A 21,925-nucleotide genomic window follows, 5' to 3' on the forward strand; every position below is an offset into this window, starting at 1 on the left:
CATTTCCACATCCCTTGGTGGAACAATATCAAAATTGGTATTATTGCTTTTATTATTATTTCAGTGTAGGTACCCCTTACTCTAGAATGATTGTAGACAGTTTACAACTTAATAGGGAAGCAGCAGAAGCGGAAGGAGAAGGAGGAGAAGGAGAAGGAGGAGGAGGAGGAGAAGAAGAAGAAGAAGAAGAAGAAGAAGAAGAAGAAGAAGAAGAAGAAGAAGAAGAAGAAGAAGAAGAAAGAGAAAATGTATGCTAATATTCATCAGATGACTGTGAAAGTTGGACCATAAGAAAGGCTAAGTGCCAAAGAATTGAGACCTTTGAACTATGGTGCTGGAGAAGACTCTTGCAAGTCCCTTGGAGTCCTAGAGGAAATCAACCCTGACTGCTCTTCAGAAGGCCAGATCCTGAAGTTGAAACTCAAATACTTTGGCCACCTAATGAGAAGGAAGGACTCAATGGAGAAGAGCCTAATGCTGGGAAAGCTTGAGGGCAAGAGAAGAAGGGGACGACAGAGAATGAGGTGGCTGGATGGAGTCACTGAAGCAGTAGGTGTGAGCTTAAATGGACTCCAGAAGATGGTAGAGGACAGGAAGGCCTGGAGGAACGTTGTCCATGGGGTCATGATGGGTTGGACACGACTTTGCAACTAACAACAACAATATTCATCAGGCACATTCTGCAACAAGAAATGAATATTTTACCATAAATATTCTCTAACTTAAAGAGAACAAGGTAGCCATTGATAGTGGGTTTGTAGACTCTCCTTTAAGGAATTACACATTGGTATACTTTGCTAATACCTTTTTCACTAGGGAAATAGTAGGGCCAATTTAGTCCTATGTTGAGCAGACTGAGCTAAGGTAAGATAACAGATGCTGCAAAGATCCATAGAAGCAAGGAGCAAAAGGTAGGCTTTGTACAGAATCTCCATTCCAGATATCAGTTTCACAAATGATAAGGACTAGGACTACAGTCAAATCCAACACTGGTATTTTATTTTATTTTATTTATTTTATTTTATTTTATTTTATTTATTATTTTATTTTATTATTTTATTATTTATTTTATTATTTTATTATTTTATTATTTTATTTTATTTTATTTATTTTATTTATTTTATTTTATTTTATTTTATTTTATTTTATTTTATTTTATTTTATTTTATTTTATTTTATTTTATTTTATTTTATTTTATTTATTTTATTTTACTTTATTATTTTATTTTTGTATTGTACTGTATTGTATTGTATTTATTTTATGGCTTAAAAATGAGAATGTAACTTTTCAGCAAACACTGAGGACATACTATATGTTCCCATCGCTTCTCTGTCAACATGCAATAGAAAATGGATGCCCATACATTTGATTCTCTCTTGCTGTGCTCCTAATTACAGGATTGTGGAATTACTTCCATGGTACCCTGCTTCCAAAATATGCTAGAGAGAGAAATGGACTACATGTGATCAGTGGGCCTATTTTTGATTATAATTACGATGGACACTTTGATTCTTATGATACAATCAAAGAGTAAGTAAATTTAAAAGGCTTAATGGTAAACCAATATTTTAATTTTCCTTATTTGCTTAGAATAATTTCATATGCAATGAAAAAGTAGGATGTAACTGGCTTTAGCAATTTTCCCAATTAATATGACATTACACGTCATTACACAGATTATTTCATCCAGACAGTTTTACAGAATCAAGTTTACTGTTGTTAAGGCTCCCCAGCCCAAAAAACAAAGAACAAAGGGAGATCCTCTGGTGGGCTATGCATTCTTATAAAGCAAGAGTTGCAATGGCAGGGGGAGAAACTATATAACGAAGATAAGTATCCATAATTCCTAGCTGTCAAATTTGAATATGAAAAGTTCAAGTTGATACTGATAAATGTGTATATTCCTCCAATCACATCCCGGCATTATAACTCTGAATACTGGATGTGTTTGGAAGTTAACCTAGATTGTAGAAGATATATCTGTATTGTACCCTCAGTCCATAGTGGTATTACTAGGAGATCTGAATGCTAGGCTGGGTCCCTCTTTGTATGAGCTTGCCCAGAAGAAGGGAATCCCAGGGGAGATCTTTGATAACCATCCTCAGTGGCTCTCGAGATACTGTAAAAGTAATGCCACTGGCCTGCTCCTAGTCTCCTTAATTTTTAAGGATAACCTTCAAATTTTGGGTGGGGGGGTAAGGATAAGAATTACATATACCCTTATACATACCACTCGGGCAATTCAAGTACTGGATCTCTTTTGTGTGTCTAGAGATAAGACTGACCTCTTTTCGGAGGTCACAGTACACCTTAGCGACAATAGCTAAGTTTTTAATTGAGTTTTAAAGTTTTAACTTTTGGGCTTAAATTTAATTAATTGTTTTAAATTTATTTTAACTTTTGTATTGTATGGTTTTAATTGCCCTGTAAACCGCCCTGAGTCCTATGGGAATAGGGTGGTATATAAGTCAAATTAATAATAATAATAATAGTAATAATAATAATAATAATAATAATAATAATAATAATAATAATAATAGCGACCATCAGCCTGTAAGCGTGACATTGCGAGGCCGCTCAGATTTAAGACCATATAACATGGCTGACAGATGGCTCACCAAAAAGGTAGAGGTGACCCAAAATAAAAGGTTAATTTGGGCCAAAGTTGATACTAAGGCAATATTAGAATGCCTTAAAACAGAGAATGCTACTACGTGGGCTAGAACAATCCAGTCATCTACTACTGACTGGATCTCAGCCTTCAATGCATTCTCCAATCTCTGTAATATTCTGAAGAAACACCTAACAGCTAAACTCGCTACAAAAAGAGCCCGAGTGGGTAGACCCCGCTGGTTTGATCCTGATTGCCAGCAACTGAAAAAGAAATTGAAGGCAGCCATGAGGCTTGCCCAGAGGAATCCTACTGCTCATATACAAGCTAAGATGCTGCACACAAGAAGAGAATATAAAAAGACTATAACATTAAAGAAAAAAAGTTTTGCCATTTCAGTCTGGTCAAAACTCGAGTTGGCTGCTAGAAGTCATAATTCAGTAATATTTTGGCACTCTGTAGCAGGTGTCCTGAAAGAACAGAGATTTGAGTTTGACATACCAGTCTCTGCTGAGGACTGGGAGAATTATTATCAGTGTTTGTTTGCTTCCACAGAACTGGTAGAGAAACTGTCTTTAAGCAGTGATTTAGTAAATCCTAGAACTCCCCCCCTTGGCCACCAGTCTCAGAAAAGGAGATACAGTCCATCATCAAAAGTTTAAAGAGCAATAAAGCCCCAGGTGAGGAATTTTTACCAGCATAATTATTCAAGAAATTTCCCAATTGGTGGGGTCCTGTATTGGCAGGTCTTTTTACACACATAAATAACACCTGCCATATACCAGATGGGTGGAAGATGGCAATAGTTATCCCCATATATAAAAAAGGAATAAAAAGGATCCTAGTAATTATATGCCCATCAGCCTGATTGACATTGTAGCAAAAATATATGCTAGGTACCTTTTGAACAGAATTGAAATCTGGGTAGAGGAAAACAATATCCTCACAGAAGAGCAAGCAGGTTTTAGACAAAGCAGATCTACTATTGATAACTGCTTTGTCTTGAACCATCTAATTGCCAAATATGCCTATAAGAGGCTGTTTGCTGCTTGCATAGACCTTACAGCAGCATTTGACATGGTAAATAGAGAAGTACTATGGAGTAAATTGACATCTCTTAAAATAGAACCTAGACTCTTGGCCTTGATTAAAGCCCTTTACACAAGTACCTGTTTGAGGGTGCAATATGGGGTTAATGGGGCTCTGACGAACAGGATTTACTGCTAAGCTTGTAAGCCGCCCTGAGTCTTCGGAGAAGGGCGGGATATAAATGGAATTAAAATAAAATAAAAAAAAAATAAAATTTACACAAATAAAGGGATAAGGGAACTATCTAAGGGAATTATCTAAGGGAAAACCTGCTGCATCAACTTCCCATCGTCCCGTGCGCTCCCACAGGGAGGGCCTTCTTAGGGTACTGCCGGTCAAGGAATGCTGATGGGTTATCCCCAGGGGAAGGGCGTTCTCTGTGGGCGCGCCGGCCCTTTGGAACCATCTTCCCACGGAGCTTAGGACTGCCCCCGACCTTCGCTCATTTCGCAGGGATTTGAAAACTTGGCTTTTTGAGCTGTCTGGCCCAGACTGAGGGGTTTTAATTATTTATTAATGGGGTTTTAGTTTAAATTCAGGGACTTAATTTAATTTTAGTTTTAATCGATTTTAACTTTGTATGTATGTATTTTTAATTTTTCCCTGTAAACCGCCCTGAGTCCTACGGGAATAGGGCGGTATACAAGTTTAAATAATAAATAAAATAAATAAATAAATAAATAAGGAAAGGGTGTATCCTGGCCCCATTATTATTTAATTTATATATCAATGACTTGCCAGGGTTAATGAAGGATCCCATGGTATACATGCTGATGATCCTAAATGCTTACTGTACAGCTTGCTTTATGCTGATGATATGATTTTTCTTATCATACTCACAAGTAGGATTACGTGTGCTATTAAGAAGATTCAGCTCTTATTGCCAGGATAACTCCCTAATCAGTAGCAAATCTAAATAAAATATAATGGTGTTTGGAAGACACCATCAGAGACATAAATGGCAATTAGATGGTGAACCAATTGAACAGGTTAACACCTTTGTATATTTGGGCATAACTTTTTCCAAGACTGGATCTTGGGCCTGCCATCATCAACTGAGTACATTTAGAGCAAAAGCCCGTTTGAATTTACTGCTTAAACTAAAGAACCATAGTTACTCAGGGTCCCTAGCCCCATTAATTAAGGTTTGTAACGCTAAGGTTACCACTATGCTCTTATATGGAGCAGAGGTTTGGGGTCTTTACTCAACCACAGCCCTAGAACAAACACAGTCCCAGCATTTGAGATGTATTTTGGTTGTAGATCCAAGAACATCTGCTGCAGCAGTTAGAGCTGAATTGGGAATTCATACAATTAATACACTATCCAAAATTAGAGCATATAACTACTGGTGCAAATTAATGAAATGGAGACTGATAGACTCTCCAAGTTATGGCTACTAGAGCAAATATAATTACAATCACAAATCTCCTGGATCACTAAACTAACAAATTTTGTAAGAAGCTGTGGCCTTCCTGTCTCTTGCTTAACAGGAGAACCATAAACCCAAAGCTTTAGCTGTGTCCCTGCATAACAGATACAGTGCCCTTGCTGACCTTGACATGGACATTAAGGAAACAGGTCAAGGTAATTGTGATGATAACTCAAATAAGCAGGGGACCATGGTCTGAGATGAACTTGTTTTTGACAGGGAGAAGTGCGAATCAGGTATTACACATCAGTCATGCAAGAAAAGAAAGGTACCCAAAAAGAGAAGCCACCTTCTGGTTGGTGATTCAACTATAAGGGATGTAAATTTAGGAAAGGATACAGAGGTTTCAAAAGAGGTCAGGTGTCTTCCAGGTGCTACTGCCAGTAGGGACAAGAAGTGTATTTTCAAAATAGTCAACAATGCCAGCAAAGACTGTGATGTGGATGCCATTGTACATCTTGGCACTAACGATCTGTCCCAAAACGATGTACTCTCTGTGCAGAATGATTTCCAGAGCTTGGGGAAGGAACTCAGGAGAATAGGCTATAGGCTCACTTTTTCAGAGGTCTTACCAGTGTGCAAGGAGCAAAATGGAAAAGGCCAGCGTATAGCAGAATTTAATATGTGGCTAAAGGAGTGGTGTAAAGGAGAAGGCTTTGGTTACATTAGTCACGATGTCTGTAGCTGGTCCAATGAAAAAATGTACAAAAGAGATGGTCTGCATCCATCCAAGAAAGGGACTGAGTTACTTGGCAATAAATTCACAGCTTTTCTGGAGGAATATTTAAACTAAACAACGGGGACAGTGAGTTAATTGATACGGAACATCACTGTCCCTGGCAATCTAAGAAAATAGGGGAACTCAGGCACCACACAAGTTATGTAGCAAGTAAACACAGGGTCAGTCATAAAGGACTCAAATGTCTATACACCAATGCACAGAGTATGAACAGTAAGCAGGGTGAACTAGAAATCCAGGTAAATGAGGGCGGATATGATATTGTTGCCATTACGGAAACATGGTGGGACGAAACCCACAAATGGAACACACAGCTAGAGGGATTTAAATTATTTAAAAGAAACAGACTAAACAAAAGAGGAGGTGGAGTTGCTCTCTATATAAGAAATAACTTTATCTCTACAGAAATGGAGCACAACAATGATGAAAACTGTAAACTTGAATGTATTTGGGTCAATATAAAAGGGGAAAAAATGACATTGCCATAGGTGTATACTATAGGCCGCCCAACCAAGCAGAGGAAATAGATGAACTTTTTGCTAGTCAGTTAACTAAGGTATGTAGGAAGCACATCACAATAGTAATGGGGGACTTTAATTACCCTGATATCAACTGGGAGACAAATTCTGCACCAAGTGGAATATCTAACAGATTCCTGACAAACCTAGCAGACAACCTTCTCTCCCCAAAAGTAGAGAAGGGAACTAGGAGATTAGCCATATTCGTCTCTAACAGAGATGAAATGATAGAAAGTGTCAAAGCCACAGGAACCTTGGGAGGAAGTGATCATGCAATATTGGAATTCAACATTATGGAAGCACAAGTAATAGAATACAGCCAAACTAGAGTCTTGGACTTTAAAAGAGCTAATTTCAATAAACTTAGAGAGACCTTGGGAAGAATTCCATGGATGAGAATCCTAAAGGGGAAAACAACTCAAGAAGCTTGGGAAATTTTGAAAAGTGAGATAATAAAGGCCCAGTCTAGCACAATACCAACAAAGAAGAAAACAGCTATCAAAAGAAACCAGCATGGCTGCATAAAGAACTCTCTGATAAACTGAAAGATAAAAAGGACAAGTATAAGAAGTGGAAAGAGGGGCACATAACTAAGGCAGAATATCAGCAAATAGCCTGTGCCTGCAAAGATGAGGTGAGGAAAGCTAAGGCTCAAAATGAACTAAGGCTTGTGACCAAAGTAAAAAAATAACAAAAAAAAGCTTCTTTCAACATATAAGAAACAAGAAAAAAAGTTAAGGAGATGATTGGTCCATTAGTGGGGGAACGTGGCAAGAAGGTAACAAGCAACAGGGAGAAAACAGAACTATTTAACTCATTTTTTTGCATCTGTCTTTACACAAAGGGAAAAAACAGTCCAACCTACCCAAACCTGTGCCATAAAAAACAGAATAGAAACGCAAGTTAAGATAGGCAAGAAAATGGTAAGTGAGCACCTGTCCAGCCTAGATGAGTTCAAATCACCAGGACCAGATGGATTACACCCCAAGGTTCTCAAAGAACTGGCAGACGTGATCTCAGAACCACTGAACTATATTTTTCAAAGATCCTGGAGCACTGGGGAACTACCACAGGACTGGAAGAGAGCTGATGTAGTTCCCATATTCAAAAAGGGAAAAAAATAGATCCAGGAAACTACAGACCTATCAGCCTGACCTCAATACCTGGGAAGATTCTGGAAAATATAATCAAACAACAAATCAGCAAACACCTTGATGCAAACAAAGTTATCACTAAAAGCCAACATGGGTTTGTCAAAAACAGATCATGCCAGACAAATCTTATTGCATTCTTTGACCAAGTGACAAAACTAGTGGACCAGAGGAATGCTGTAGATATAATTTACTTGGACTTCAGTAAGGCATTTGATAAAGTAGATCACAACCTACTACTTGATAAGATAGAAAAATGTGGGTTAGATAGCATCACCACCAGATGGATTCGTAGCTGGCTGACAGGCCGTACTCAGCGTGTGGTCCTCAGTGGAACTGCATCTACATGGAAGGAAGTGTGTAGTGGGGTGCCCCAGGGCTCTGTTCTGGGCCCAGTGCTCTTCAACTTCTTCATCAACAATTTGGATGAGGGGATAGATGGGGAACTCATCAAATCTGCAGACGACACCAAGCTGGCAGGAATAGCCAATACTCCAGAAGATAGGCTTAAGATACAGGAGGATCTGGACAGACTCGAACACTGGGCACTATCTAACAAAATGAAATTCAACTGTGAAAAAAGTAAGGTTCTACGTTAAGGCAGGAAAAATCAAATGCACAGGTATAGTATAGTATCTCTCTGAGAGAGATCTTGGAGTCCTAGTGGACAATCACTTAAATATGAGCCAGCAGTGTGCTACAGCTGCCAAAAGCCAACACAGTGCTAGGCTGCATTAACAGAGGGATAGAATCAAGATCACGTGAAGTACTAATACCACTTTACAATGCCTTGGTAAGGCCACACCTGGAATACTGCATCCAGTTTTGGTCACCACGATGTAAAAAAGATGTCGAGACTCTAGAAAGAGTACAGAGAAGAGCAACAAAGATGATTGGGGGACTGGAGGCTAAAACATATAGGGAATGATTGCTGGAATTGGGTATGTGTAGTTTAATGAAGAGAAGGGTGAGGGGTGACATGATAGCAGTGTTCCAATATCTCAGGGGCTGCCACAAAGAAGAGGGAGTCAAGCTATTCTCCAAAGCACTTGAAAGCAGGACAAGAAGCAACAGATGGAAACTAGTCAAGGAGAGAAGCAACCTAGAACTAAGGAGAAACTTCCTGACAGTTAGAACAACTAACCAGTGGAACAACCTGCCTCCAGAAGTGGTGAATGCTCCAACACTGGAAGTTTTTAAGAAGAGACTGGGCAGCCATTTGTGTGAAATGGTATAGGGTTTCCTGCCTGAGCAGGGGGGTTGGACTAGATGACCTCCAAGGTCCCTTCAAAATAATAATAATAATAATAATAATAATAATAATAATAATAATAATAATAATAATAATAATAATAATTATTATTATTATTATTATTATTACAAATCAAAAAAAGAGTTGCCCAAAGAATTAAGGATATAGAAGCACAAAATGATATAGCTATTCAAGTGGGTAACTTGAAATGGCTGAGTAAATACAAATGTAGTTTTCAAGTAGATAGCTACTTGAAGTTACAATTGCCAAAACATCTTAGGGAGATATTTATGCGAGCAAGATTGAAACAGCTTGACACAATGGTCAGATATGGGAGATTTCATTCTATACTCTACAATGAGCGTCTCTGCATCTGCAGAGCGGCAGAGGTAGAAGACCTGGCTCACATCATATTTGACTGTTGCCTGTATAAGAGGGTGAGAGACAGGAATCTTGGTCTATATACTAAACTAAATGAATGACCCATTGGGATCCCCATATCAAAACAACTTACCTTATGTCTGGCCAGAATTTGAAAATAACATTTAACACAGCACAATACTTAAACAAAATGGTTTGGTTGAGATCTGCATATGTGGGACTGATTGGGGTAGATTGCAAGGGTGACTCCAAAATGTAGTTTTATCATATTTACCTATATCTTAAATTATTGTACTCTATTACAATTTCATTTTAGATGGTATTTTATTCCAATTTTATTTTAAATCATATTCTACTCCAATTCCATTTTAAATTGTATTTTATCAAATTCCATTTTAAATTGTTTTTATCAAATTTTAGTAATGATTTGTCTCTGGAACTTTGCAGTTTGATATGGCCCAAGGGCTAATCAATAAAGACTTATTACTGTTGTTAAGGCAGTAAAATTTAAATAGTTATCTTTAATCTCACAAATATGGTTTATTTCTATATGTCTAATGACTTATGCCCAATCAATTAGTGACTGATCTATCTGGAAGCTCCTTATGGTCCAATTTGAAATTCTGACAAATGCCCTGTAGTCACATGACTGCACTTTGGGCTGCATTTATGGCCATTTGTGCACCCCACAGTCATGTCACCATGGGTTCCTTTAACAACTGTGGCATTCTCATTCTCTTGCAGGCATGTAAACGATACAAAGATTCCCATCCCAACTCATTTCTTTGTTGTGCTGACTAGCTGTGAGAATCAAATCAACACTCCACAGAATTGTCCCGGCTCTTTGAAGGTTTTGTCTTTTATTCTTCCTCATCGTCCTGACAACTCAGAGAGCTGTGCTGTAAGTGTGGTCACACTGATTTCCAAACATTTTGCCTTGTCAGTTCACAAACCTGGATTTTTTTTTAATTTCCACAATGTGATCTAGCCTACAGATTCTTCTAATGTACTGAGTTATTAGATCATTGTCTTAATAATCACTAAGTTCAAAGGAATTTTGAGCTAAATACAGGTGAATTGAAAATTTATTAAGATTTTTAATGTCTTATTCCTCCTCCTCCTCCTCCTCCTCCTCCTCCTCCTCCTCCACCACCACCACCACCACCACCACCACCTCCTCCTCCTCCTCCTCCTGCTGTATACCTACAGGAATTAGATAAGGATCTGTTATGAAACAGTGGCTAAGAAGCTAAAATACAAATCTGTCATCCAACATTTACATTGCACTTCTGTTATGAATGCAGCAGATGGTCTTAATCAAAACAGACTGCTTAGCCCAGACTGTTGTCTGCAATACAGGAACGTACACTAGAATATTAAATGGAAATGAGTATACTAAGTGGGAAATGCATATACTTTAATAAATATTACAATTGCAAATGTGTATAAATAGCTTTAGACATTTTAAAATTGACAACTGAAAAATAGCATTTTGTTCCATTTTATTTTCCCATTTAAATAAAAAAAATCATAGATCCTACAATGGGAAGGGGCCATTTAGGCTGCTGAATCCAATTCCTGTTTGGTGAAGGAATAGAATTAAAGTATTGCAGACAGAAGCTTTCATCCAACAAAGGAAAGGCCACCCCTCTCTCTAGGCAATTGGTTGCAATGTCAAACTGCTTTTGCTGTACTGTTAGGAAGTTTCTATAGCACCCAGTCAGAATCTGCTTTTCTATAACTTAATTCCTTTAATTAAGTTAATTATTCTATGTTCCCTGGAATCAGGATTCAGATATGTAAGCAACTGGTTCTCTGTGTGGATGCCGCTTCCGGAAGTCCATTCTGGGCCTGGGTAACAAAAAAATTAGCTACCAGTTCTACCGAACTGGTGCAAACTGGCTGAATCCCACCACTGTCTGGAATGAGAGAGAACAAATATTGACATTCTTCTATGTGACAACCTTTCACATGATTGAAGAGAACTAGCATTTCCCCCTTCCAACATCTTTTCTCAGTGCTTAACATTCAACACTTGCAATTTTTCTTCATACAGTCTAATTTCAAATCCCCGGTCATCTCTGTTGCTCTTCTCTGAATATATTCTAGTTTCTGGAAATCAGGGGTCTCCAAACTTGACCACTTCAAGACTTGTGGATACCAACTCCCATAATTCCTCAGCCAGGAATTCTGGGAGTTGGTATCCACAAGTCTTAAAGTGGTCAAGTTTGGAGACACCAGCTCTAAATGCTTCTTAAAGTGTACTCTCTAGAAGAGGATACAGTGGATAATGTGGGTCTTACCAAAGAAGAATTGTGTCAAATGATGATTTTCTGTAATTTGAACATCATACTTCTGTTGATGTAGGCTAAAATTGCATTTGTTTTCTTTGCAACATCACATTCTAGGCTCATATTCAGCTTGCATTAAAATACTATTCAACAATTATTTTTCACAACTACTATTGGAATAGCTGGCCCTTCAGCTATAAAATTTAGGAAATAGATTTTTGGGTCTGATCTATCTTGCAATACACCTTTATTTTATTTTCCTTCAGTTTTGCCCAACTACTATATATGCTTTGTTATTCATTGTGCCCTTTTCTGTTTTCCACTGAAATGAATATTATTGCCAGAAAATGTGGTTAATGGTCAGCACATTTTCCTCAAGCTTTAATTCTGGAATTTGGACAAGGGGCCATGGGGGGCAATTTGATGACACTGCAAGGATTTCCTCTTGTCATTTTCACTATCATTTTCATTGAAAACAAAAATAGGTGGACACTTTGTGTTTCCACCCTTTATACTATAATGGGATTGTACACTCATTTAAATCTCAAACAGTATAGGCCATAAAAATCTAATAATTATCTATTAGCTCTGTGAATACACTCTAGCACTTGATATGATATTCCATGAATACAGTTGATTGCCGTGAAAAAAAATTATAACATTTTTATTTATTTTAAACTTAGAAGACTGGTAAGCTGCTTTACTGTCTGCCAAAACAGGCCTCAAATGTTACATTTGCTTGCTTTATCAGGACACATCGCCAGACAATCTGTGGGTTGAAGAAAGAATACAGACTCACACAGCACGGGTTCGTGATGTGGAGCTTCTTACTGGTCTGAATTTTTATTCAGGGCTCAAACAGCCTCTCCCAGAAACCCTTCAGTTGAAAACATTCCTGCCTATATTTGGAAACCCAGTTAACTGAATGTAAATCTATGTTTATTGCAAATAAATGGATCTTAGCATCAGTGCTATTAATAATTTTTTTTTAAAAAAAAGACTGTTGTGCAAGTATTCTTTTTCTCTTTCCTTGCTGTGTCTGCATGCATATTGAAAACAAGATTAAATGATTGCTGGGAAACCATAAAATGATTTCAAATAGAACGCCCTCCTGGACAATTCTCCTAAAACAGGCATGTCAAACCTGTGATGTCACGTGACATCGCCCGACGTATCGGGACTTTTTCCCCATTGCTGGCCATGGGGTGAGCACGGTTTGACATGCCTGCCCTAAAGACAGAAGTAATAGAGCTTCATCTAGAACTATCCTTGAGTTTGAAATACTGCTTACATTATTGAACCACTCAGGAATTTTGGGAGTTGAAGTCCACAAGTCATAAAAGAGCCAAGGTTGCCTACCCCTGCTCTAGAGGATGCCCAGATTGGAGAAAAGTGATCTTTGTAAACAAAAAAGTTACTTTCCTCCACCACACTTATCTCCTGGAGGAGGGAGAGAAATATAGGGACATTTTCAGTGGGCAAAATATTAGGAAATGGTTAAATTCTGATATATAGATTTGCCCGTTTTTCACTCAATTTATGATGAACCTCACTTTGCTTTCCTTGATCAAAATGAGAGGCAGGCACACAGAACTATTGGTTTCCAACTAATTAGGTGGCCTTTACCTCAGAAAATAAGAAGGTTACATTTTTAAAAAAAAACAAGAACAATTAGTCTTAGATGCTTAAGTCTGGGGCTTTATTGATTTGTCTTCTGTTTGCTATTTTGAATTTCAAAATTAAGTTTTTAAAAAACTGTCTAATTTTGAATTCATTTCAAAACACTCTCATTCATTCATGTAAACATATTTGCTATTTCTGGAAGTCTCAAAGGATCACTGAGCATATTAATGAAACTAATTTTTACAGCATCTCTCATTTTGGCAGTCAGAATGTCATGTTATTATATTTTGTACTTACATGAGTATCGCGCTTGATAATTCACAACTCCACATTACACAGTTTCTGTTCACTCCTGCATACAGGAGTCGCTTGATAGTGAGATGAGCAGCATATAAATTAAACAAACAAACAAACAAACAGATTTGTAGTATTTTACTGAAGTATGGGATTTCACAGCTAACAGCCTTTTATGTTTGCTAGTACAAATCAGTCTGGTTCACTATGGCAATATTTTTATTGCTACATTGGCGAAAATCCAGCATCTGAATTGGGTTCTTGGTGTTGTTGCCAAATAATCTCCATGCAAGATTTGGTTATTTCCTCATTAAGTCATGTAACTATAAAATTGAGACTGCTATGCTTTGCATAGTAGTCCAGTTATGCTGAATGAATGAATCTGATTTGGCATAGAATTTTTTTCTGAATGTGTCTGATTACAATTTATCTGCAAATATTTGATTACGATACCAAAAAAAAGACCTTGAACTTTTCATTTCAGCATGTGAAGAATAATTGTCCTTACTGTACAGTCAGTAGTCAGTTTTTCTAGCATAGCTTCATGGAGTGCTATAGTTAATAAACCATGAAAGTTTAACCATGACCAATGAAATTGAAACAACCATGAGAGGACTTTCTCCAAAACATGTGAAGATTAATTGCTAAACAAAAAGGTTTTATAAGGTCAGAGGTGCTTGCCATATGTCTGAAGATGAACATGTTTATTTAATTTCCTCAGCTTCCTGTCATGAGCATGATTGTCTTCAAAGACCTTTTGTGGAGTTGAAATAGGCATGCTATTGTTTGCACGAGCAGAAAGAGTTCCCCCATCAAACCTCTTTAGGACAATAAACTCATAGTGCACATACACTAAAAAAATTAATTAATGCTTTAAAAGTTCAACGACACATAATCTCAAAGATGCTTGGGAAAAAGGACATTTCTTTGTGTATTATTCTCAGTTCTGTCTCCCCTACTTAGCATTCTACAAATGTGTTGGACTACAAGTCCCATAATCTTGAATCCCCTCATTATCTGGGGACTACTAGACTGAGGAAGGCTGCTTCAAGTTGCAAATATTACACCACATGTAATTATGCGGAAGAGTTCCATCCAGGAAAGATGCTTGCTTCAAAAACAAACCCAAAGCCAGATTTACTGTAGGGTAATTCCTTAAGGTTTTCCTTTCTTTCTTATTTCCTCTTTTTTCCTAGTCTACCATTTTTTTTTCTGCAGTTCCTCCCCCTATAAAGTGTAAGAATATTAAAGTTATGTTACAAATGTCAGGAACTCAGTGGCAAAAGAAGCTGTTAACATGCAGCCTCCATTAAGGCATTCTTCACATACCACTCTCATTTTAAGTTTCCTTTGCTTCCAAGCTCAAAAAGTAAAACACTCTGCAACTTTAAAAAACACCTGTTTTTTTTAAACCCGAAATCCTTTCAAAATCTCATACACAAGGCTACTGTATTCATTTTTTTTATTGTTGTGCTGCCCACTAAGAAACTTCCTACTAACTCTATCCCTAATGTTATTTATCAGTTCCAATTGGATCTATCTACATATCTGCCTGTCTATCTGATTCTCTCTGTTTCTCTCTTTCTTTCTACATAAACACACACACACACACACACACACACACAGGGAGGGAGGGATGGACATATACAGTAAATCTGTGCCCCCATCACAAGCTAGACTGATAAACAAATTTTTCAGTAACTGCTCAGTGCTACCTATAGAGAAATAAATGTAGGGAGGAACAAGTTTAAAAGTATTTGAAAAGACCTTACTTCCAGATAAGGAAACATGGGCAGCCCCATTCCAGGTCTGTAAAAACATCAAAGCCAATATCATTAGGATCAGTAAACTAGTATTAACAATTTATAAAATAAAAGTTTTTTGTTATCTTTAATGTATGTTTGGAATGCAGAACGTTTTTGGACGACAGGACTAAGTTTCTGGAATGTGATATTGACTCAAAAAGCCTTACGTTCTGTATATTCATCCAGGACATCCAGGAGTGTCATTTTGTAACATACCAAAACTAAAACAAATCCTATTAGCTAGAGTCCAAATGTCTGGCATTAGAAATGTCTGAAAAAGTACACAAAACTTTAGCCATAGACAAAATTTTCTCCTTTCAGTGTTTTAAGTACCTTTATCCAGATTGGGAAGGAAGTTAAACTAAAATGCATCTCTGAAAATAACACTCTAGGTGACTTAAAAATAGAGGGAGAGTGAAACAGGATGTTAGCTAAAAATACATTTTAAAAAAGCTACCCTTCTCTGGACAATTGTATTTACATCTCTCCTGTAGGGAAAAGAACACTGCTAGAGAGATTCAAAACAAAGGTAACAAGATCGTTCACTTTCAACAGCCTGTGAGGGGTGACAAATACTACTGGGGTGCAGGGAGATTTTTTTTTCTATGGAAAAAATCTTGATTTGTTAAATGTGCTCCACAGGTCTTCACTGGCCCGTTCCACATCACTTATTAAAGCATAGCACAACGCGGTGATGTGCATCTAATACTAACACATAAAGAATTAGACACTTTAGTGCAATGTTGTGCTTTTAAGTAAGGGATGCGGTGGCTCAGTGGGTTAGGACGCTGAGCTTGTCGATCAGAAGGTCAGCAGTTTGGCGGGTCAAATCACGAGTGCCGTGTAGCAGAGTGAGCGCCTGTTACTCGTCCCAGCTTCTGCCCACCTAGCAGTTCGAAAGCACGTAAAAATGCAAGTAGAAAAATAGGGACCACTACGGTGGGAAGGTAACAGCGTTCTGTGCGCCTTTGGCATCTAGTCATGCCGGCCACATGACCACGGAGACGTCCTCGGACAAGCGCTGGCTCTTCGGCTTTGAAACGGAGATGAGCACCGGCCCCTAGAGTCGGAAACGACTAGCATGCATGTGCGGGGGAACCTTTACCTTTACCTTTTACCTGTGCCTTTAAACGTAAAAGTGCCTAATTTGATTGCCTCCCACTCTAATATTAGGTTATTGGTCTAATGGGTTTCTAATGGCTATTAAAAACTTTCAAAGAGCTTTACAGAGGATGAGCTGATGCTATCAGCTACTGATTGTTCCGTGATCACTTGGTTTTGTGTTTATCTTCCTTTACCGTGGCTGCATTTATACGGCTGGTGCATGTGAACCAAAAGGTATTTGGGGTTGAAGTAGAGTACTACATCTAATTAATAAATGTAACTATTCTGCTTGCTGAATGTAAGAAGATTACAATTCAACATGAATGGATACATAAGCTCAAAGGAGTTCAATTGCTAGGCAACTGTACATAGAAAAAGAGAGGGGAGAGAATACACGAAACGCATTGAAGTAACAGAACATCTGCCAGATTCCAGCTCTTTACTTACAAATAAACAAATACAATTAGAAAAGGAAAATCTACACTCACAAACCCTCTCGGCCAATGCCTGCCTCTAACCAAAGAACAACCTGACCTTATCCATGCAGCTGATTTCAGAGGATTTCGACTTCAACTGGCCCAAAGATTATAGCAGCAAAGCAGGAAGGGTGACGGGGGGGGGCGTGTGTGCTTGAATTTCATGTTTGAACTGCCAAGACAGCAAGCCATTTCTACTAAGCATCCCTCCTGAGCTTCCAGAACATAGATTTCATTTAGGTCTAGAAATGAAGAGATGGCTTTGCCTTCTGGAAAATTTGTGTAAATAAGGCGGCTGCTCTCCTGACTTTCCCTCCCCTCTCCTCCCCTCTCCTCCCCTCCCCTCCTCTCTCTCTCTCTCTCTCTCTCTCTCTCTCTCTCTCTCTCTCTCTCTCTCTCTCTCTCTCTCTCTCTCTCTCTCTCTCTCTCTCTCTCTCTTTCTGCAGGAGAAGCGCTGGACCCTCAACCCCGTGCGTAAACAACCCCAGTCACCTTCCGGCTCTCTAATATTCCCACTCGGGCGCATGGGAACCCACCCTCGATCCCCCGAGAGCGCGGGCGGGGAGCGGGGGAGGCCGAACCAAGAGGGCAAACCAAAGCATCCGGAGTCCGAAGAGAGCCCAAAGCAGAAGAGGTGGGATCACAGCCGCTTATTAACCCGAGGCTGCAGCAGGCGCGGAGCCAGTCCAATCGAGGCCGGGCGCGGCGAGGGCAATGGCGAGCGAAGGCGCTTCGAACGGCCGAGGGAAAAGCTTCCGCCCCGACGGGGCAGAGCCGCCGACTTCAGCCGCGGTGCCCATGCTGCCGGCTCTGGAGGTGTCGGAGGAGCCGGAGAAAGCGGCAACGGCGGCGGCGCTCAAAGGGAAAAACAAAGATCCCTCTTACAAAGTCCTCTCCCTGGTAAGGAGGCGCCGGCGCGCTTTCGGAGGGCAGCTCAGCCCCCCGAATGGAGGAATAGCGCTGGGACTCCAAAGGGGGGGGGGGCGGCGGCGTCATAGCCGGGTTCCCAGCGACTCACTTCGCGGGGCGACTGTGAGGATGAGGCTTCTCTGAGGTCAGAGAAGGAAAGATGGGTGTTGTGTTGCAAAGGATGCAGACTTTGCTTAAGGACTTTTGCGCAGTTGGTTGGCAACAGAAAGCTACCCGGGCTTTGCAAGGAAAGGGCTGAAGCGCGTGGAGAAGGTCCAAATCTCTGGGTAGGATTGCCTGGTTCCCTGGACCGCTGTTGGGACTCAGTGGTAATCGCGGTAGTCTGGTTTGTGTAAGACAGCCCCCCCCCCTGTTGCTGTGTGCCTTGATACCTTCCCGTTTATAGCGGAACCTTTCCCAGGTAATTTAGTGCCAACAGATCTGGAAGATGCCAGGTTAAAGAAAGCTAATCTGTGGCGTGATTATAGACACCTCTAGAGACTGCAAAGTTTTTTGGGCCATGGGCAAGTCATTTTCTATCCCTGCAGACAAATACCACAATTGTGATTGATAGAAGGCTTGATTTCATCAGAGGTGGTTTCAGTGCCTGGATTTCTTCCTAAAACATTTGTAACCATAAATAATGGCTTCTAAACGTGTGTGGCTGTGTTTCTTAAAGTGCAATTCTAGGAGTGTGGGCTATACTGTTGACTTGGAGATCCCTCAGATGTCTGTCAGGGATCCATGAAAAAAAATATTTACCAGCATATGTTGAATCCCATCAAACAATTGCGAGAATGCATCATTTTTAATTTTTCATATGGTAAAATATTGATAAATATAACCCATGCAAACAAAAACTGTTTGGGGGGGGTGGTTCATCCATAACTTTAAAAAGAAGGAAGAAAAAGGTTTAAGGAAGACTGATGCACAGAGTGCAATTCCTTCAGTATCAGCTTCTCCAGAAGAACTACACGGGTGACACAAACAGTAAGGGATCTAGTTAGGGTGGGGTTTAAACTCAATGATTTGGTCTCTCAGGCGCAAAGTATTATAGACCATCCTTTATCCTATCCTGAATAATGTCCAAGTGGTAGTATTGCCTGCACTATTTTAAACAGATCCCTTTTTGAGACAAGCAAATGAATCTTGCATGGAGCAGCCCCCTCCAATTAAATGCCCTCTGGAGCCAGAATTCCCAATGAGAATGGCCATTGGGGTGGGGCATCACTTGAAGAAGCCTACACTGTATACACTATGCCCTTTGGAATATTCTTTCTCCAAAAGGTGAGGTGGGCCCCCATTCTCTTGACTTTTCAAAAATACCTGAAGACTTGAATCAAAGAGGAGCATATGGCTCCTATGGGTCTTGTTAGTGCCCTGAAGGCCTTAGTGCCTCCTCTGCCTTTTAATTACCTTTTAAGGTTGAGTTTTTACTATTTTTGCCTCTATTTTAAATTTTTATGTTCAATTTTTAGCATTTTATTTGTACACCACCCAGAGTTCCTCTGTAAGGGAGAGGAGCAATTTCTAAAATACATAAAGAAGAAATACATGCTAGATATTGGGTTCAACAGGGTTATATTTTCCAGTGCCAATTAATATTATTTGCACTTTAATTGCTTTTCCGTACTTGCACTTACCAATAGGTGTTTCATCTTTCTAATTCACATTTAATTGTGATTATCCTATTGTTGGTTTTATCAACCTCACTACTACAAGAACATCTGCTTCTAGTACAAAGCTACTTTGCTTTGTACAGCTGCTTCTGATACAAAACTACTTTGTGTTAAGTAATACAAAGGAAGTAGGACAGATTCTGTCTATGTGCCCTTTAACGTCTTTGGTCTGAAGATGAGCTGTATTGTGGATTTATCACCATCTACCTTTGGGATAAAATAATGTATAAATAACTGACTTAAGAAAATTAGTATGGCCTCATTCAGCAGATGTACTTGCTCTCCTCTCATGCTCCACATCTGTCTTCCTTATATTCACCCTTCTGCAGGACTTTCCTGACCCACCATCATGTTGTGGTTGAGCACTTTTAGTTTGTTATGCTACATACCCGTCTTCTTTGGAACATGTGCAAGACCTGGAATCATGGAGGAAAATCCATTTCATTTATCCATTTTGACTTTTTTTTTGAGCCAAAAATCCAGCCCAGCTGCAGTCAATATTGTTCTGGAGGACATTCTTTTAAGATCAACTTTCTGCTTAAAGAAAATTTGAGGGAAAGTGTTATCATCCCAGAATCAGGAGACTGGGGCCATAAATCATTTTAGCTTTCCTTAATCTCTTCAGTTTGCAAACAAATCACAAGCTTTGACCCCAATATTGTCTAAAAGGTTTAAACTGAATGGAGAGCAACTAGGGAGGTTATCTTTGTGATTTAAGATCTTGTCACAATAAGAAATTGGTTGCTGGCTATGTGCTATAATATTTCTGTGGCTGACTAATAAAAGTGGCTAATCTTCCAGAATGTAACTGCTTGGGGGGTCTTCAGAAGATTGATTTGGAAAAAGAACTTACTGGTATCCAACAGAGATTCTGATTTCTTTCAAGTAGCGTTCTTCCCAGCTCAAATGTCCTGTGTGCTTTTTCAGCTTTAAGCTTGGCACAATTAAAAGCACACCCACAATTATACCGCAAAAGCAAGCCTAATGAATAGGACTGATACCTGTCAGAGAGAACAATACCCATATGGAAATTAAAAATAATAAGAAAAAAATAAATAAAAGAAGCTCTTTGCTTCCTCTCTTCCATCTGTGAGGGTCTTAATTTGTCTTTAGAGTTGTTGTTGGTTTGGCTGTTTCTGTTCCACAAGTACTGTATTGTGATTTCATCCTGTCTGAGCCATTTCTATTAGGCCTCAGGGTTTGCAGCCAGTTCTTGGTAAAATTTCTCTATCTCAATTGGTTTCCTTCTATGTACTAATACACAGTTATGGTACTTGACTCAATGACTGAGTTGGTCACTAATGTGTCTAAACCCAGGGCTAATTATATTCTCTGTGCAGTATGCCATAGAAATGTTATGAAGTATTATGATCTCTATAAAGGTCCTGAATATGGCTATGCAAAGGAAAGAAACATATAAAACTAGTCTATTTTAAAATCTGTTTAAGAAGATGATGCCTTAGAAATAGGCAACTTGATTTATTCAATTAAATGCCTTACCAAGCGCAGCAGCAAGCATTAAAAACAGTTTGGGAAAAAAAGAGAACATTTTTGTAACTTTAGCAGTACACTCTGCTTCTTAAGAAATTTCATCAATCATTCTAGATCCTCCGTATACATTTGTTATTTTTTCTCGGTTTGCCTTCCAGTCCCATGAACATATACCTAAAACTTTGAACACAGGGGAGTTTATATTGGAGTTTAGGCTTAGAGTGCCTAGATTTGTCTATGGTCTGGAAACCCAACAAAATCACATGTAAGTCTCCAAATTCCTCCCCCCCACACACACAGACACACTTTTCACTTTTGCAATTGCATGACCTTTTATTCTTGAGTTCATTCCCTAATGTCAGCATATCCTTTTGTACATTGACAGCAAGACCACTGGGAGTAATTTAAATTTACCTCAGGACAGAAGTTCTTTTACAGCTGAGTACCAGAGAAACTCAGGGCTCTTCTTTGTGGTACAGAATCCTCCCTTTAGAAGACTGGCTCGTATAGGCCAATTTTCAGCCATGCGAAACTCTCTAATTAAGTGCATTTATTTTAAGTTATATGCACTTTTCTACTGAGCTCAGTAACCTTCATCTTGTCCTACATATACAGTTTGCATTCCCCATGTCATCTGGATGTATTTTTCCAAATTCCACTCTGGTTCAGTATAGATCATCCTTTACTTATGAGCATCACTGAGCCCAAAATTTCCATTGCCAAGAAGATAGTGGTTAAGTGACTTTTGCCTCATTTTGTGATTTTTCTTGCCACAGTCGTTAAGTGTATCACTGCAGTTGTTAAGCTAGTAACATGTTTCTTAAGTGAATCTGGCTTCTCTATTGACTTTGCTTGTCAGAAGGTCACAAAAAGTTACCACATGACTCCGGACACAACAACTGTCATAAATACATGCTAGTTGTATCATGATGCTGCAATGGTGCTAAGTGTGAAAACAGTCATATAAGTCACTTTTTGAGTGCCACTGTAACTTTGAATGGTCACTAAATAAATGTTTATAAGTCGAGAACCATTCTATATAGAAGATTATTCAAACATATATAGCACTTCATACGGTT

General features: G+C 39.0%; 2 protein-coding genes across 3 annotated transcripts in view; both read left to right on the forward strand.

Annotated features, from left to right (window-relative positions):
- ENPP3 (ectonucleotide pyrophosphatase/phosphodiesterase 3) overlaps positions 1-12,433 on the forward strand; it is an 84,425-nt gene extending 71,992 nt beyond the window's left edge. For both annotated transcript variants that reach the window (XM_083379935.1, XM_083379936.1), the window contains 3 exons: positions 1,399-1,531; positions 9,919-10,075; positions 12,217-12,433. In XM_083379935.1, coding sequence (XP_083236061.1) covers positions 1,399-1,531; positions 9,919-10,075; positions 12,217-12,390 — 464 coding nt within the window. In that variant the 3' untranslated portion in view covers positions 12,391-12,433. The remainder of the gene's footprint in view (positions 1-1,398; positions 1,532-9,918; positions 10,076-12,216) is intronic.
- A 4,960-nt stretch (positions 12,434-17,393) lies between these two features.
- ENPP1 (ectonucleotide pyrophosphatase/phosphodiesterase 1) overlaps positions 17,394-21,925 on the forward strand; it is a 54,747-nt gene continuing 50,215 nt past the window's right edge. The window contains exon 1 of the mRNA XM_083379937.1: positions 17,394-17,667. Coding sequence (XP_083236063.1) covers positions 17,482-17,667 — 186 coding nt within the window. The 5' untranslated portion in view covers positions 17,394-17,481. The remainder of the gene's footprint in view (positions 17,668-21,925) is intronic.

This window comes from Vipera ursinii (genome assembly GCF_947247035.1).
Source record: "Vipera ursinii genome assembly, chromosome: 1".
Classification (NCBI taxonomy): domain Eukaryota; kingdom Metazoa; phylum Chordata; class Lepidosauria; order Squamata; family Viperidae; genus Vipera; species Vipera ursinii.